The sequence below is a fragment of the Petromyzon marinus genome, chromosome 52, assembly GCF_048934315.1.
Source record: "Petromyzon marinus isolate PM22_M1 ecotype Great Lakes invasive population chromosome 52, UKy_Petmar_22M1.pri1.0, whole genome shotgun sequence".
Lineage (NCBI taxonomy): Eukaryota > Metazoa > Chordata > Hyperoartia > Petromyzontiformes > Petromyzontidae > Petromyzon > Petromyzon marinus.
Window position 1 is genome coordinate 4,885,039 of NC_133718.1, and position 18,635 is coordinate 4,903,673.

The following is an 18,635-nucleotide window of genomic DNA, read 5'->3' on the forward strand; positions in this document are numbered from 1 at the left end:
CCAGATCTACGCTGCACAACTCAACTCGTAGCAACCGTTCCGTCCGCGCCGCACACCAAAGCGTTTCCAGCACAGCCGAACCCAGCACTGCATCCCATCGCCCTCCCCCAACAAACCCAACCCCACTCCCCGAAACCGACAACCCCCGACCGTCTACGCCCGAGTGAGTGAATTGCCCAGGGCTTTTTTTTCCGCTGGAGGGAGTGGCGGTGGTAGGAGCCGTGTGGACTGTGTTATCCCGTACGGACTCGGGCGCTTGCTGCTGCTGCTGATGATGCTGCTGTCGATGATGATGCTGATGCCATGGAGCTTGCTTTTGCTTCTGCCCTGCGTCCTGAAGACTGAAGGTAGTGGCGGCGTGGAGCCCACATCATTGTAATTCCTGTGCTGTATTGCTCTGCTTGTGCGGCTGCATAGCCGCTTTGCTGTCGCGCTGTATAGACGGGGACACGGTTTTGCAAGTCCATTGCTTTTCAGGCAGCACAGCTGTCTGTTAAACCCTGTGTGTGTTTATTGTGAGAGTATCCTTTCGTAATAGTGCATTGCAGTAGGTTTAAACTGTATTGTTCAGTGTTTGATATACATGTAATAGATTGACAGCTGACCCGATGCTTGCTGAAACCGATACCGCTAAATAATATTGATCTGAAAAGCCAATAGGCCAATGGACTAAATATGTATTTTACTTATGTGTAGACCCACAAATGGGATGCTTATATTTGCAATAATTTAACTTTCTGCTTCGCGGTAGAAGTGTGTAGCATATTTTATTTATAATTCATACGTTTCATAAAATGAAACGTGATAAGTGAATGACAATACAATATACTGTGTGAGTCGTGGTCAAGATATTAGCATGCATATACATTACACACACTAAATAAAAAAAATAGCACAATGTACTCAAGAGTACACGATTGTGGGTTGGCTTAGGTCCAGGGGCCGGTAACCAAAATAACAAGAGCCATATTTTCGAATTCGGTAAACCCCCCACCCCCTCTATTTCAAGGTCCGCAATGTATGTGAATACGAGACGGTCCTTTATAAATAATGTCACGAAACACTGCTTAAAGGACCGCATGTCTGTGGTAAACTTTCACACTGACTGGTGTTCTGGGTAATAACCTAAGTGATCACTCCTTCATATTTTGGTGTGAGATTATCAGCCAGACCCAAAGCCCCCCCTAATATGGTTGAGAAGCACTCTATGAGACACTTCAGCACTCAGGCATTTACTAATGATGTGCTTCACTCGGATATTGACAAGGTCTGTGATATCCCCAACCTGACTACGGCTTGGGAGACCTTCAGGTACACGTTTCTCCAAATTCTTAACAAACATGCTCCGTTGGTTAGATTTAAAACTAAAGGCAACCGCCCACCATGGTTTGATCCTTTGATTACAAAGCTCATGAAAACTAGGGACAAGGCTTGGGCATGTGCCCAGAAAAGTAATTTGGTCAATGACTGGCTAGAATACAGGATTTTAAGGAATAGATGCGTCAAAAAAATATGGCATGCAAAAAATTCCTACTTTTCCTCCACTCTCCTGGAATCACATGGAAATGCCAGGATTTTCTGGAAAACAATCAAACGTATCGAAAAGGCATCCAAAACAAACAATCTGCCCGTTGAGCTTAACCGAAATGGGGAATATTTTTCAGATCCCAAAAAAATAGTTGACAATTTTAACCTTCATTTTTCTGAAGCTGGTAATCTTTTTGATAATGTATTGGGAGTCACCCCTGCTCATGCAAATTCCACCCCTGTCCAAACATTAAACGAATTTAGTTTCCAGCCAATTCACGAAAGTAATGCTCTGAAAAAACTGTCCTACCTCAAAGGGTCCTCCTCTACCGGAGCAGATAGTATTCCCGTCTTTGCTCTACTAACTGTTGGTCACCTAATATACAAACCTATAGCCCATATTTTCAACCTGTCTATCAAAGAAGCATCAGTTCCTCTAGAATGGAAACATTCCTATGTCCGTCCACTTCACAAAGGGGGCCCTAAAGATGATCCAAATAACTACCGACCTATCTCAATTTTGTCCCCGTTGATGAAAATTTTTGAAAAATTATTTACCTACCAAATTAGCAGTTTCCTGTCCACCAACAATCTACTACATCTAAAACAATCTGGGTTCTGAAAAAAATACAGCCCCACATCTGCTGCATTAGACTCTCTGAATCACATTTACAGTAGCCTTGATAATAAGCAGTACTGTGCCTGTCTTTCTCTAGACCTGTCCAAAGCTTTTGATACAGTAGACCACAACACCCTGCTTAGTAAACTAAGTTGCCTCGGTTTTTCTGAAAACGCAGTAAAATGGTTACAAAATTACCTCTTTTCTCACACCCAAACTGTATTCACAGATGGTTGGAGGTCAAACAGTGTTAAGATAACAAAAGGGGTTCCACAGGGTTCCATCCTCGGCCCTCTTTTGTTCTCTCTTTATGTCAATGACTTGGGCACTGACCTGGATCATTCCAGGGTAAATCTTTTTGCAGATGACACGATACTGATTACTGCTGGCCACTCTCCGGATGACGTGATTGCTAAGCTACAGGGTGATTTCAACAAACTACAACATCAGCTAGTTGCTCTTAAACTAGTCCTGAATACCTCCAAAACCAAGGTGCTATGCTTCTCACCAGGACTAAAGCAGGAAGTTATTTTTCCCCAATTACATTCCTTAAATAATTGTCAAATAGAGCAAGTCAAGATCTATAAGTATCTTGGGGTCATCCTGGATTCAAAACTGAATTTTGAAGATCACATTGATTATATTGGTAAAAAGACAAAAATAAAAATAGGTTTTCTGTATCGACACAAGCACTGCTTCCCCCCAATGTTCCGTTTTGAATTGATAAAAGCTACCATACTGCCTCTACTTGACTACTGTGACATCGTGTATAAATCATCCCCAAGTACTGTACGGAAGAAGCTTGATTACATCTATCACTCGGCCTTAAGATTTACATTGAACTGCCCATATAGGACTCACCATCTCTTAATGTTCGATGGCTTGTGCACCAGATCTTATTTATTCACGATGTACTTACAAAAAAATCCGCAGACTACCTGCTGGATCTCCTCTCTGTTTCAAAGAACAAATTTGACCTCAGGTCTTCACTCATTTACCAGCTTCACATTCCCTATTGCCGTACAAAAACTGGAGAAAGGGCCTTTGCTATTGATGCCCCCAGAGTCTGGAATGCTATTGCCAATAAACTGCAATTTGAATCGCTACCAATGAGATCTTCTCTCAAAACTGCTCTAGAGGAGTTGTACACCCCAAGCTGCCACTGCTATTCATTGGCGTAAAATAAAAGAAAATGTTTTGCTCTCGATGATGCTGCAAAGTATTATCTGTATTTTGATTTAGCGTGCTGATCTTAAAGGTACATTGAAAAATTTTATACTCTGACCGATGCTTCTGTTGTTGTGGAGTAACTCATGCAGCCAGCTATGGCTCTAGGGTTTGGTGTTACATGTCATTTATGTAGTTTATTGTAAAAATTCGGTCAGTCCTTGTGATCACTGTTACGTTGCAATTATGGCTTTATTTTTTGGTGATTTGGAAAACGTTTTTTGGTTTGGACAATGTTTGTTTTGTTGTAGTACAGAGTTAGACTGATGACCTTAATCTAAGTTTTTGTGGTTGTTGTTGTTGTTTGACTTGCATCCCACTGGGATTTTTTGCACACAGCGTTGGTGTACGGTGCTTTTTTCAGGAATATTTTTGCTGTTTTTTTCCATGGATTTTATGTTTGCACAGTCACATAGTCACTTTAAGATGTTTTTCTTGTTCGTGTTTTTGTTTGTTTTGTTTGTGGTGGTTGCACCCGATTCAAGAGCCGAATGGCTGACAGGGCTATACCAAAATAACTGAAAACTTCCATGGAAAACTGGACTCCTATGGTAAACTGTATATGCAACGACCCTCTGCTAGATATGGGTCCATCCAGTTCGAGGCAAAACTGTATAATACAGAACACATCATCGGCGTTTAATTGTGGAGAAAGAAAGCATACCATACGCATCCTTCACATACATCACTTTAAGAGGTCGCTCTTTGCGGATTATGAATTATTTACATAATAGTCCACTCCACTCTACACACGCACTCAATTCCCTGTTCCCAGAATGCAGAAAATTCACTTGCGAGTGCAAGGGATCTTGATGGCAATGATGCTGCTGCTTTGCTGCCTGCTGATGCTGAGAATGCCGATGGGAACTGGGGCTTGTGAAATAACACACGCGCACGCACACACTCTCGGCTCGAGTTATTAATGTAATAGCCCTGAACTAATAAACAAATGGGTTTCCTATCGGGAGTTGTGCAGGGCCTGATTGACTGTACCTGTAAAGCCCTTATCGAGGCAGTGGTTTGGAGTGGTGAGATGGGGTGCAATTGCAGAGTCAAGCCCCCCCTTGGGAGGGGCGGGAAGATGGTCCGGAGCGCCCCACCCCCTCGCCGAGCAGACAATCCCACTCGACTGTTGAATTCTTAAAATGAAATCGTCAAATAGCACAATGTTGATACAAAATAAATCGACAAATTATGTTGGAAGCATCGGGAGCCTTCCCAATACACGCGGGGGGTGAGAGCGCAAGCAGAAATTCGCGACACGCAGAAGCATAGCGTGTCGGTCCGTTACTCACTCTTTGGCTCTAGGATTTTGGTGTTACATGTTATTTATGTAGTTTATTGTAAGAATTCGGTCACAGTCCTTGTGATCACTGTTACGTTGCAATTATGGCTTTATTTTTTGGTGATTTGGAAAAGTTTTTTGGTTTGGACATGTTTGTTTTGTTGTAGTACGGAGTTAGACTGATGGCCTTAATCTAAGTTTTTCTTGTTGTTGTTGTTTGACTTGCATCCCACTGGGATTTTTTGCACACAGCGTTGGTGTACGGTGCTTTTTTCAGGAATATTTTTGCTGTTTTTTTCCATGGATTTTCTGTTTGCAGTCAGGTAGTCACTTTAAGATGTTTTTCTTGTTCGTGTTTTTGTTTTGTTTGTTGTGGTTGCACCCGATTCAAGAGCCGAATGGCTCACAGGGCTATACCAAAATAAACTAAACTGAACTGAGCGTTTAACGTTTTGATTTAAAGCTTTCGTGACTGCAGGGATTCCTATTCTTGGTTCTTTCGGTAAAGTCACGTAGAAGGGAAACAGTAAAATAATACAAATATTAAAAAAATCTTGCTTTATGCGTTAAAGTTTGTTTAAACTTTAAAGCTTGCTTAAACATTCATACTGTGGCGTGTCACCCCCTCCACCTCACACCCTGGTCGGTGGAGTGAGTTCTGCAAGTGCGTCGTGTTTGCGAGTGAGTGGTGAGCACAGTACACAAGTGCAGTCGTGGGGGAATAAAATGTGAAACGTTGATCAAAAATAAAGAATGGTGTAAAACTGTGGAGCGTATGTGTGTGTGTGGTCGACTCAGCCTCAAATGCGTAAATATCGCCACTCGGGAGACAAAGGCGGCCGGGCGTGGTTGCTGACAGTCTGTTAAGGCGATACGGATGATCTTTGCCTTGTGTTAATACATACAGTATAACTGTGGAATTAATTTTAAATCCGATCGTTTAAATGCAAAATACACAACCCACAACAATTGTAAATGTTGTTGGTTTACTCTCCAACACACCAGTGTGCTGTACTCGTAATAAATTGGCACGTTCTGTTTACGTGACAAACCTTAACTAAACGGCTGTGTCGAGTGGTGGCGGGTTTAACGACACATTTATATTTACGCGATCTAACCCAAAACATTGTTTTTTAATTACGTTTAAATGTATTTAGATAAGATTGTTGCATTGCAGTAACCAAGACATGATGATGACGACGGCTTTGGGAGTCCTTTATCCAAGCAGTTGATAGATCATGGCTGATTATGAAACTGCAATTTGAATCTTGATATACAGAATGTGAATATTAACACAATGAGATAAGAGGACAATGAGGCGGTTCTACATTGCCGAATGTTTTCGGGCCCGCATTTCCTAGGTCCTGTGGAGGGCTTTGGAGGGGGGGCCTTCGGGCTACAATTCTAAACTATAAAGCCGAAACTAACACTTGGGTTTTTTTTATTTACGCAATATAACCCCCCCCCCCCCAAAAAAAAAAACACTTCAATTATGTATATTGGTCGCGAAAGCCTACGTGTTAAAACTCATACCAGTCAACCCCGTAATCATTACAGACCAATTCAGATCTTATTGGTCACCTCCGTGCCCCTTATAAATCTCAACGTTCATCCTACAAAGTCCCATCACAAGGGAGAAACACAAACAAATAGACAAAACACGTTTTTATTTGCCCGTATTGAAACGGCTGTACGCCGAATGGGCCTGAAACACTCAATTTCCCTGTACAAGAATACTGGGTAAACCGTGTGGGTTGACACGGTATGTAAACCGATGGCTTAGAATTCATGAAATCTAAACTCCTTTGAGTAAAAAATGAACAGACACTAACATTGAGTAAAAATGTTTTTTCGTTCAAACCCTTGTTAACCATTCTCAATGCTATAACGTGTTATAAATTAATGGGGCTAAAGTGTTAAGTGTACAGTACATATTCACCAACATTTTACACAAGGCACTTTAAAAAAAAAAATCCTTAACATAATTGTTTCCTACCTTCTCTTCATACTTCCTTTGCTCACAACAAACTCTCATCGAATTATTTCCACTCTGTTTCACAGCGGAGGCATCGCTGTTTTTAATTAGTTATATTTTTTTCAAATGTAGTTTCAAAAAATAATTTGTCCAGAATCGCGTTGGTAGATGGGTCCTGAAAGTTAGGATTTTGTGCCGTAAATCTTATCGCTGGTTGACCTTATATAGACGTCGTAAAACGTGCGTCGCAAATCGTCCTGTCGTAAACCGGTTGTAACGATTCCCCAAACTTTCAATAATCAATTTCGCTCGCATTTAAAAATACGTTAAAATCAATACTTAGTTGAATAAGAACGTCTCACAAATGTTATGCACTTTAAATGTTTTGGTTTAAAAAAAAAATCCGCACACAGTAACAGACAAGTTCACACTTGCTCCCGATTGGCTGTATTCGAATTTCCCGCCAAGCGTTGGACCAATCAACACGCTCACATCGGAAGTGGTAGGGCATATTGTTTTGTTCATGGGTTCAGCTTCTAATGTGTAATGTGAAATGTAAAGTCGACCTGCCTTCTGCTTATTCGTTGTGGGAAATATAAATACACTAAATCTTGATTTTAAATTTTCGTGACTTTACCGAAAGATACCTTGTACCGGTATATATAGAGTTGTATAGATATAAAGGTGTGCTAAATTTCACCTTTCCAGAACATCGTTATAGTTTAAATTATTCACTCGGCCACGGTTTACACAACAACGTGTACATACGATTCTTTGGTTCTTTCGGTAAAATCACGTAGATACTAAATTTATATTAAATAAAAAATGAAATTTAAAATAAAAGCAAAACATCCACGACGTTTCGATCGCAACACAAGCGGTCTTCATCAGGTGGAGAGAAAGAAAAAAACAGACCGCTTGTGTTGCAATCGAAACGTCGTAGGTTTTTAGGCTTTGATTTTTTATTTAAGTTTATTTAAATTTTCTATCCACGTGATTTTACCGAAAGAACTAAAGAATATGAATTCCTGCAGTCACGAAAGTGTACAAACCTGTCAACCCCTTATCAGTGCCATACCTTATTACAGACCAATTAAGATCTTATTGGTCACCCCGTGCCCCCTTATAAATCTCAACGTTCATCCTACAAAGTCCCATCATCAAAAGAGAGAAACACAAACACAAACAATGTCACTAAAACACGTTTTTTTTGCCCGTATTTAAACGGCTGTACGCCGTATGGACCTGAAAACTAAATTTCCCTGTACAAGAATACGGGGTAAACCGTGTGGGTTGACAGATATGTGTGTATCATCATTAGCCATTGCCTCCATGCCAGTGTTCTTCATTGCAAGGCCCCTGGTGGCCTTTAGTGTGGCCCCTGACGTGCGACCAAAGTGCTGTCAAGCCCCAATGGTTTAAAATGTGTGGCGGCCATCCTCACACCGATTATGTCTTATCGGCAAAAGTGGCCCCCCTCTGAAAATCAGGAAAGAACACTGCCTATGTAGTGCTCGATAAAGGCGTCACCCCACCTCCTCCATCCTTCATGATCCATCGCTGCTATCATCCATATCACTTCGTGCACATCTCCTTTGGCTTCCGTTTCCATCACTGGCCTCGTCCATCACCCATCATGCCGTCCAACCATGCGTTCTTGCCCACAGAGCCGTCCCAAGGGTACACAGTGATTCTGGGCGACTGCCCCGGGCCCCGCCCTTGGGGGGGGGGGCGCTTAAACGTCACGGTGTAAGATTAAATACACGGGTTTGCTTTTGCCCCGGGCACCGCAACCTCACCCCCGATTATGGACGTCCCTGACCGCCCAAAGCCAATTCACTTGTCTTGCTAGGGTGCGTCTAAAACGTGGTTACAATTCACGTTGCCTCTTACAACGGGAGGGAGCCGGGGTGCGAGGGAGGGAAACATCGTTCCGAGCGCTTTGGGAATTCTGTCGGTCTCCTTGCAACGTCGCCTGTGCGCCAGCGACGTGGGATATTTTTAAAGTGGGACAGTCAATCTGGGCCACCAACATGGCTATATATAGGGGGGGGGGAGCAATGGGTGATGTGCGATGGTCGGTTGTTAGTCCCCCCCTATATTTAGGGGATGGATATGGCAGGTTGACATTCAGGGGACAACTGCACTGCCGCAACAGGCGTGGTCGCATGCTCGATCCACTCCTCTCACCCCCTCCCAAAGTCACAGGCGTATCTTTTTACAGGGGAGATGACTTTGCTTGCTGATATGCACTGATAAAACCAGAGCTCCTCCACTATTCTGTTTTGTTCTGATGGTCCAACATCGTAAAACAGTGTAACGTCTGCTTTTAAGGCCACAGTTTGGCCAAAAAAAGTATTTGCGGGTCACAATTTGGACCACGGGCCTCCAGTTAAGACAACTTTTGGTGTAGACCATTGGCAAACAGCTACCTGCACCTGGCACACGAAAGGCAAGTGCAGCCCCAGCACAGAAAGTCCGTGGTTTGCAGGATCAATAGCGGAACAGTAATGATTCAAAGGCCCCTTTTGCCAATCCACTGCTGGATGAAGCTCTTGCCACGCCAGTCGTTCATTGGGGGGTTTGTTCGACCATACTTCACGCTGGATCAGTGCCGGTCGCACGGTAGTTGGGGATATTGCTCGCCACCACGTATGATAGCCGTGGCAGGTACTGTATAATCAAACTCTGGTCGCCAGAGCCATAGCGCACTGCACTAACCACTGTGCCACTTCCTTCCACGAGGCTGAGACTTAACCCAGCAGCAGAAATTTGGTGCACGCAGCGCCTGTGGCTTTGCCGTGACTCTTGTTCCATAGGCAACGTCACGGAGTAACGTCCTCCACTGATTTCGATTTAAAGCTTTCGTGACTGCAAGGATTCATCTTCTTTGGATCTTTCGGTAAAGTCACGTAGAATGAGATTAAAATAATACAATAAAACAATAAAATTCTCACGACGTTTCGCCCACAACACAAGTGGCCCTCTTGTAGCTTTGTCGTCCCGACAGGTTTGTTCCTTTCACCTGAAGAAGGCGTGACTTTACCGAAAGAACCAAAGAAGATGAGTCCTCCACTGAGTTTGGAGGGATTCCCACAACTCTCTCATCAGGACAAGGGAGGGTGGATCGCAGCAGCAGCAGCAACAGCAGCAACACTCGTCTCTGCCTGCCTTTCTGATAGTAATACTGATAACATTAACTAGCGTCGGGGCTGCAGTTACGTACGTGTGTGTGTGTACGTTGAAATTCTTTCGCACCGTACGTAGCCAACCGTGCTAATGGGAGGTGCGGGGGGGGAAGGACGACAAAAAGTCCACGGCATGACGAATGTCGTGCGCATTGTCTCGCTCTCTCGCTGCTCTCTAAAACATGCGCTCGTTGGGCACCGACCTCCAATGGCACGCGCAGGCGTCTTGCCGCACAACTTCGAGCTCCGAGTTTTTTTTGTTGTGTGCGCCCGAAACACAAATAAACTCCTTTTAAAACAACGCTTTTATTAACAACTTCGTTTAACTCACGGTCAAGGAGTACGTCAATGATGCGGCGCCTGCTCCCACATAAACGACTTGCTTGAATTAATAATATTAATTGATAACTTTAGAAATGAATCTTCAATGTACAACTTTTGTTTGCGTGGAGGGTGTCCTTAACTAGTTGACACTTAGCAGGCGCGCCTGAGACACGTGGTGCCTGCTTCTTGGCCGAGGCGATTGGAGAGTTTAGGGACCGTGGCTGTTTTTTAACCTACACAAACATATATAAATAATAAGGCGTCCATACAAAATGTATATTGCTTTAAAGTAGCGAATTAATTGATGCCGATTTTGATACAGGCATGCATTGTCACCGGATCTGAGTACGTGTGAAAATTTTGGAAATTGATTGGACAACGGGAAGTGGACGAATTTTTTATTACAAGATTTGACCACGACACATGAATCAAGTTAAGTAAAACCGTCATCAGGTGGAACAACCACAGCAAGAAAAAAACCGTCCCACCTGATGATGATTGCTTGTGTTGGGATCGAAACCTCCTGATCTATTAATTTTGTTTCTACCTACGTGATTTTACCAAAAATAAACCAAAGAGCATGGATTTCTGCAGTCACTAAAGCTTCAAATTAAGTAAAACCGTTGAGAAAAAAACGCGACACGCGCGCGAGCGCCGAATGGGGGCTTCGTTAAGCCCGCGCGAACCCTCTCGTCTCGTGACCCTTAGCGAAGAGCCGTCCGGTTAAGAGTGTGCCGCTGAACTACAAACCCTCAAAATTCGCCCAGAGTTAGGAGAAACGTCGCAGAGCTGATCGCTCAACATCGCCACGATGTTGCAACACGATCTGGCCTCTCTGGCTCCTGCTTGAAGCCACTGGCAGCGCTGAGACTCGGATTCGAAACCCAGGATCTCAGCAAACGCAGGCTGTGTGTGACCCCCTAAGGTACATGGCCACCGCCGTAAGCAATGCTGAGCACCCACAAAAGCCTCGTCGTTTACTGACAGGACTGCAATCTCCCTCACATCGTCTCTTCAAACACTAAGATATTTCCCCAAGTGCTTCGGATTTGTATTTAATTAGCACAGGAAATAGAGGTCTGTATTTTTTCTTAATCTCAGTAGACGCCACCTATGGGCGTGACAATGAGCTTAACTTTAGATGCCCTCCTCCCCAGCCAGCGCGTGGTGAGTGACTGGTAGTAGGGTTGTTGCTGCTGCTGCAAGGGCAGAGCGTGCGAAATTGATCGAGCATGGGTTGGGATGCGGGGGGCGAGCGGGCATGGGGTGCGGTATGTGGGAGGGTGGAGGCTTAGGGAATGCTGACACGAGTGTTAGTGATCGCTTTGGTGCACAATGGGCAGCGCAGCTGACATCTGCTGTCCCTCAAGCCACGAGCTTTGTAGGCAGTAAGAGAGCAGGGGTGCTGGTCAGCGGTCCACATAAGCTGCGTTGTTGGGGAGTTTTACGCATTTCAAAATATGAGCTGCGCACGTGTGTATGTTGAACTTCTTTCGCACCCTACTTAGCCGACCGTGCTAATCCGAGGTGCGGGGGAAGGACAACAACAAAAAAGCAGTTTTAAATAAATTCGTTTTCACATCTAGATTTAAAAGTGCATAGCTCCAGTGGCTTCCTTATATAAATGCGAGCAATTTTATATATGCTTTGTTGTTGTAAAATTTCCCCAACTATCACCCCGATTGTGTTAAAACTGAAAAAGTTTGCGCGCGCAAAAATGAAACAACCACGGAGGGATGAAGGCATCCGTGGAGTTACATTGAGAGAAGAGAGGAGCACGGCGCGGCAGTTGGACTCAAAGGAAAATGTTTTCCACTGCGTGTCGGTTGTCACGGGCGTGTGCTGTATGGCTCTGTGATGTGTGCTGGGGTCGTGTCTCACGTGTTGCTCGGCACGAGGTCCCACGTCTCGTTTGACGTCCTGGGAGCTTACACCCCCACACCCACGGCCTCCTAGCCGCCGAGAAGTATAAATGGGCACACCGCAGTCCAATAACACAGGCAGCTTATTTTGGGGTAAAATTTGAGTACTCTCACATGGCCCACGTGGAAGGCTAGGCCTAATACCATCTAGAAGGGCTCTCTCGAGCTCTCCCTCTACTGGGGGCCTTCCGCCAGCAGTGGCATGAACAGAAAATTGCAGGGCTGCACCTCTACTGTTCACCCTCTATGACCATCTTATTCGGATTAAGGCAGACTTTTGTCTTTTCCAGCAAATGTTCAGGGTGCATCCTATAATCTGGTAGGTGTGTGTGACTCGATTTGTATATCCTGGTAGGTGTGTGTGACTCGATTTGTGTAACCTGGTAGGTGTGTAACTCGATTTGTATATCCTGGTAGGTGTGTGTGACTCGATTTGTGTAACCTGGTAGGTGTGTGTGACTCGATTTGTGTAACCTGGTAGGTGTGTGTGACTCGATTTGTGTAACTTGGTAGGTGTGTGTGACTCGATTTGTGTAACCTGGTAGGTGTGTGTGACTCGATTTGTATAGCCTGGTAGGTGTGTGTGTGATTCGATTTGTGTAACCTGGTAGGTGTGTGTGACTCGATTTGTGTAACCTGGTAGGTGTGTGTTACTCGATTTGTGTAACCTGGTAGGTGTGTGTGACTCGATTTGTGTAACCTGGTAGGTGTGTGTGACTCGATTTGTGTAACCTGGTAGGTGTGTGTGACTCGATTTGTGTAACCTGGTAGGTGTGTGTGACTCGATTTGTGTAACCTGGTAGGTGTGTGTGGCTCGATTTGTGTAACTTGGTAGGTGTGTGTAACTCGATTTGTATAGCCTGGTAGGTGTGTGTGACTCGATTTGTGTAACCTGGTAGGTGTGTGTGACTCGATTTGTGTAACTTGGTAGGTGTGTGTGATTCGATTTGTGTAACCTGGTAGGTGTGTGTGACTCGATTTGTGTAACCTGGTAGGTGTGTGTGACTCGATTTGTGTAACCTGGTAGGTGTGTGTGACTCGATTTGTGTAACCTGGTAGGTGTGTGTGACTCGATTTGTGTAACTTGGTAGGTGTGTGTGACTCGATTTGTGTAACCTGGTAGGTGTGTGTGGCTCGATTTGTGTAACTTGGTAGGTGTGTGTAACTCGATTTGTATAGCCTGGTAGGTGTGTGTGACTCGATTTGTGTAACCTGGTAGGTGTGTGTGACTCGATTTGTGTAACTTGGTAGGTGTGTGTAACTCGATTTGTATAGCCTGGTAGGTGTGTGTAACTCGATTTGTGTAACCTGGTAGGTGTGTGTGACTCGATTTGTATATCCTGGTAGGTGTGTGTGACTCGATTTGTATAGCCTGGTAGGTGTGTGTAACTCGATTTGTGTAACCTGGTAGGTGTGTGTGACTCGATTTGTATAACCTGGTAGGTGTGTGTAACTCGATTTCTATAGCCTGGTAGGTGTGTGTGACTCGATTTGTATAACCTGGTCGGTGTGTGTAACTATATCTATAACTATATTGACTACGTTTAGAGAGCGTTTTACTTTCCAGCACGTTTTATAATCCAGATAACACGAATATTATATTATTGCAACTACTACTCTGTGGCGTGTAGCCTCTCTGCTGGTTCCTGCATCGGGGGCAAAATACAATGCGTTTAAAAACAAACACAACCTGAGGTTATTATCTTGCTCCCCGACCCATCCATCCCCACTCCTAGCCTCCTACGGGAACCGCCTGAATCGCTTCATCCGACACTACGAGGGACTCAGCTACAGCACGGAGGAGCTACACGCCAAGCACACGCGTGCCCGTCGCGCGATTTCCCCTCTCCAGCAGGAGCTGGCACTCACCTTTCAGGCGCACGGCAGGTGAGGGTCGGCGGGGTGGGTGAGGGTCTACGGGGCGGGTGGGGGTTTACGAGGCGGGTGGGGGTCTACGGGGTGGGTGGGGGTCTACGGGGCGGGTGGGGGTCTACGGGGCGGGTGAGGGTCTACGGGGTGGGTAGGGGTCTACGGGGCGGGTGGGGGTCTACGGGGCGGGTGAGGGTCTACGGGGTGGGTAGGGGTCTACGAGGCGGGTGGGGGCCTACGAGGCGGGTGAGGGTCTACGGGGCCGGTGGGGGTCTACGGGGTGGGTGGGGGTCAACGAGGCGGGTGGGGGTCAACGAGGCGGGTGGGGGTCTACGGGGTGGGTGGGGGTCTACGGGGCGGTTGGGGGTCTACGGGGCGGGTTCGTTAAGCAGCACAGCCTTGGCAGCTACTTAACGAAATTGAAGTCACTAAATGTCACTAAGGTGACCTTCTAATGTTGTCAAAATGTAAATATATCACTTATACAGAATGAACAGATACAAGAATGGATCCTTTATGCCTGCAATCTCTCCTAAATCTGCGTCGTATTCTCATCCTAGACAGTCGCTAGATGAGTCGAGGGGCACTTTGATGAGTCTTGTCGTTAGGGGAACCCAATGATAATAATGTATCTAAGAAACTTTGAAGCATTGGCTTTCTTGGCGACACTGTTGCCGAGTGAGGGGCATGTGGGGTGTCTTCAGGGGAGCGGTAGTGTAGCGGCTAGCGCACTGCACTACGAACCCGGCGACCGGAAGTTTAATCCCAGCTCACGACCAACACCAGTGGCGAATATTTGAACCAATGCTGGGCCTCCTCTAGGTGGACTCATCATTAAATGATAACCCGGAGCGGTGTATAAACATCAGCAGTGGGGAGACAAAGGTGGCTGGGCTTGGTGTTAGGCTGCCAACCCCTTTGTGCGCCGTCCCGGCCTTCGTGGGTGCTCGCTAACCGCACTTTCCCTGTCTGGGGGATCTTTGTCTTTGGTGTTTTCAGACACTTTGATCTGCGCATGAGGAGGGACACCCGGGTATTCAGCGATGACTTCAAGGTGCAGACATCCCAGGGTCTCGAGGAAGCCGACACCTCGCACATCTACACGGGCAGCCTGCACGGTGAGGCGTGGGAGGCACTGCCTCTCCACGTGGGAGGGAGCGGTGGGCGGGTGGGGGGAACAGCGGAATGACGTCACAAAGTGGGGCACGAGGAGCCAGGGGGCAGTGTGGCAGGCGTGGGTTTTTTTATTGGCATTTTTCCCGAATGCCAAGTACCGATTGTGCCATCGATGTAAAGTCACCAGACGCAGTATCTCACAAAACAGATCAATCCTGTGTGCGAGAGAACGCCCCGTGGATGTAGATATCACAGAGTTACCTCTGGCAGTCCTGATTCAAGAAAAGGGGCACCACTTTCCCACCTGCTCGGCATATGACAGGAATGTCGTCGAATGATAGCCAACTAATTTTAATTCTCAGAGGTGGAATTTAGCCAAATTAGGCGCAGAACCAAATTCATTGTGATCAGGGTTCTTGTTGTTGTTGTGCAGTCATTGTTGACCAGTCTTAGCCCATCAGCTCGCCGCACTTGAGAATCCGGTTTAATCGCCAGTGACTGAGACTAGGATTTGAGCCCAGGATCTCGGCGACATCGGCTCGGCGCTTTGACCTCTCAGACTTTGTATTGTCAACATGCGGCGATATCTCTCTCTCTCTCCGCGCACGCGGACAGGGGAGAAGGGCAGCCTCTGCCACGGAGCGGTGATGGACGGACGCTTCGAGGGCTTTATCGGCACGAGCAGGGGGACCTTCTACGTGGAGCGAGTGGAGCACTACCTTCTCGACATGGGGACGACGTCATCGCCGTCAACTCCGACGGGGCCATCGCCATTCCCGGCGACGTCGTCATCGTCATCGAAGTCACCGCTATCACCGCCACCACTGCCACCCTTCCACTCCGTCATTTACCATGAGGATGATGTAGGTGGGTGAGTAGGTGGTGTAGCGGTTAGCTGGCTGCCCTATGAACCCGGCGACCCGAGTTGGATTCCCGTTCACGGCCACCAACTCCAGTGACAATTATTTGAAGCGGTCCTGGGCTTACCCTAGGTCGGGGTCGGCCTCAAATGAGTACCTGGTGGGGCGGCAGGGCGTGGTGCTGGCCACCCACTCCCTCGTGTGCCTTGCCGACCTTCATATGTGCTACTCGCTAACAGCACTTGCCCCGACAGTATACGGGGCATCTTTGTCTTTGCAGTGTCGAGTGCTTGATGTAGTGACGGATTGATTAATGGGATAAGCTAGAGTCCCGTGCTCGTGATAAGCTCGTAGAATAGTGCCTGTAAGGAATGGATTATTTTCAGTGTGTATATGCTGCATGGAGTTTATTCACGCGAAACCAACCCCTACCATGAGCGAAGGGATGTTTCAGATTAAAAAGATGACGACAATCTCATTGCTGTAGTCGAAATGTCTCTCTTGTCAATGTTGGGCTGTCCCGGCTCGAGTCATGAACACTCACACTGATTGCTTGTGTCCGCGTCCCCACGCGTCCCATATTTCTGTGTTCCTCTGTCCCCACATCCTCATGTCTCCATGCACGCCCCCCCCCCTCCGTGTCCCCATAACTCCATGCCTCCGGAAGGGGGGGTCCATATCCCCATGCCCCCCCCCCATGTTCCCATGCCCCATATCCCCATGCCCCCCCCCCCATGTTCCCATGCCCCATATCCCTATGCCCCCCCCCCCCCCCCCCAATGAATGCCTCCGTGTTCCCGTGTGACCACGTCGCCCGCGTTCCCATTGCCGCCGCGCCCCCGTCTCTCTCCACCCCCCCCCCCCCCCACCAAAACTCTGGCGCTGCTGCTGCAGAGTTCCCGCACAAGTATGGGCCGCGAGCGGGCTGCGCTCGTGACGCCGTGCTCGAGCGCATGCGGAGGTTCCAGGAGTCGGCCGTGGAGTCCGACTCGGCCGAGTCGGCTCCGGGCGATGGAGCAGGAGCCGGGCCGGCGGTGGAGCGCAGCAGGCGGGCAGCGACGACCACCGTCCCCCGGAACACGTGCCCTCTCTACATCCAGGCCGACCATACCTACTATGCCAAGTACGAGAACAAGGAGGCCGTCCTCGCACAGGTAACCCCACCGTTGTTGCTATATGTTTTTGATTTTGATTCAGCGATTTGTAACCCAGGAAGGCTTCATTTTTAACACTTGAGTCACAAGATTTCTTATTTGAGGATTCAAGAGGACCCTTGCCAATTGTTCGCAGCAGGGGGCGATGTCGCTGCTGCTGCTGCTGTGTGTCATGCCAATTTATTAATTTGTGGGTGCAAGTAATACCCCGATTTACGTTCTCCCCCTCGTTTTCGTAGTTTAGCAAATACGTCGTCGCTTTGTGAACACCGCTACTCGATTTGCGTCGGGCTAAACCCCACGCTTACAGCCTTCGCCACCACCGACTCCGCTGTAAATCGCTTTGATGTTACGTCGCTTCGGTATTCGTCGTCGCACCTTTCAGGAATGAATCCCCGACATAAACCGGGGTATTACTGCACTGTCATCTTTAAGCATTGGGATGTTTGGGCCATCGTATGGATTATTTTTCTTTGGGAAGAAACCGGAGAACGTGGAGGAATCCTATGCAGGACATGGGGAGAAAACATGCAAATAATTTGCAGAAAGGCACCCGAGTTGGGAATTGAACCCAAGTCCTTCCTGTTTTGAGGCGCAAGTGTAACATCTCCCTCCACCACATTGTTAACCGTCTTCTTCAAAGTGGACATTAAAGATTCCATGACGTAACTTGCCAGCGTAGGCCATTCTGTGCTGGCTGTCCATCGGTCACTGCATTGTGCGGCGCTTTCAGATGCGCTTTTGCGGCCGTCTGGAACGCTCTTCCTTCTGATATTAGGAACTCGCTGGAGCTATGCACTTTTAAATCTATATTGAAAACTCATTTCTTTAGAAGTGATTTTTTGTGTTTTGTTTGTTGTCTTTTCCCCGCACCTCCGATTAGCACGGTTGGCTACATACGGTGCGAAAGAAGTTCAACATACGTACATTTGTCAGGGTTCAAATTCGCCAAAATTGAAAATTACCCACAAATGCTGCGTAGCAATCATCACTCCGTACTGGAAGACTAATGACCCAGGGTCATTCTTGCAAATGGGACTCGTCTTAGTCTCTATGAGGTCTCCCCTGGTTCAATAAAATAATCTGGATGAGGGCAGGTTACTGAGATGGCCATTGGAGTAGCACCCAGAAATTGGAGGGAAGCAAAATGTTGATTATTAGAACAAAAAATTTGACAAATCAAAATAATTAAATTACGTAATAGCAATTAAAGTAAAAAAATCAAGTTATATTAACAACTTAATTCCTTCTGGAAATGGAGAAGATTGTGATGACGGTAGAATGTTTTGTGAAGGGACACTTTGAGAAGACTTGCGTTTGTAAAAAATAGACACGGGCTGTTTATTCACAGGGTTATATTATCAGATGACAATAATTATCAACCAAACATTGAAACATCATATATCAAAGTGATTAAAGCAGATAAAAAAAAAACCAAAACAACAATTCAACTTCAATTACATCAAAATAAATCAACGCCATGTGGTGTTTTCCTTCAAGGACTGTAATTCACGAGTTGTCCATTTGCAGTAAAAACTTCCTCGATGTTGTTCTTCGTCTCATTCCATT

At 46.5% G+C, this 18,635-nt stretch overlaps 1 protein-coding gene across 3 annotated transcripts in view; it reads left to right on the forward strand.

Annotated features, from left to right (window-relative positions):
* The first annotated feature begins 174 nt into the window (after nucleotides 1-174).
* The window catches only part of LOC116953601 (disintegrin and metalloproteinase domain-containing protein 10-like), a 44,123-nt gene continuing 25,662 nt past the window's right edge, over nucleotides 175-18,635 (forward strand). For 2 of the 3 annotated variants that reach the window (XR_012947310.1, XM_076075158.1), the window contains exons 1-5: nucleotides 175-347; nucleotides 13,804-13,954; nucleotides 14,936-15,054; nucleotides 15,668-15,919; nucleotides 16,807-17,066. Coding sequence is in view for 2 of the 3 variants with exons in the window: in XM_076075158.1 (XP_075931273.1) it covers nucleotides 272-347; nucleotides 13,804-13,954; nucleotides 14,936-15,054; nucleotides 15,668-15,919; nucleotides 16,807-17,066 (858 nt within the window). In the remaining variant the exon portion in view is untranslated. Of the gene's footprint in view, nucleotides 348-12,038; nucleotides 12,387-13,803; nucleotides 13,955-14,935; nucleotides 15,055-15,667; nucleotides 15,920-16,806; nucleotides 17,067-18,635 lie in introns of those variants that run through there. The other variant, XM_032973944.2, reaches the window with a different exon arrangement.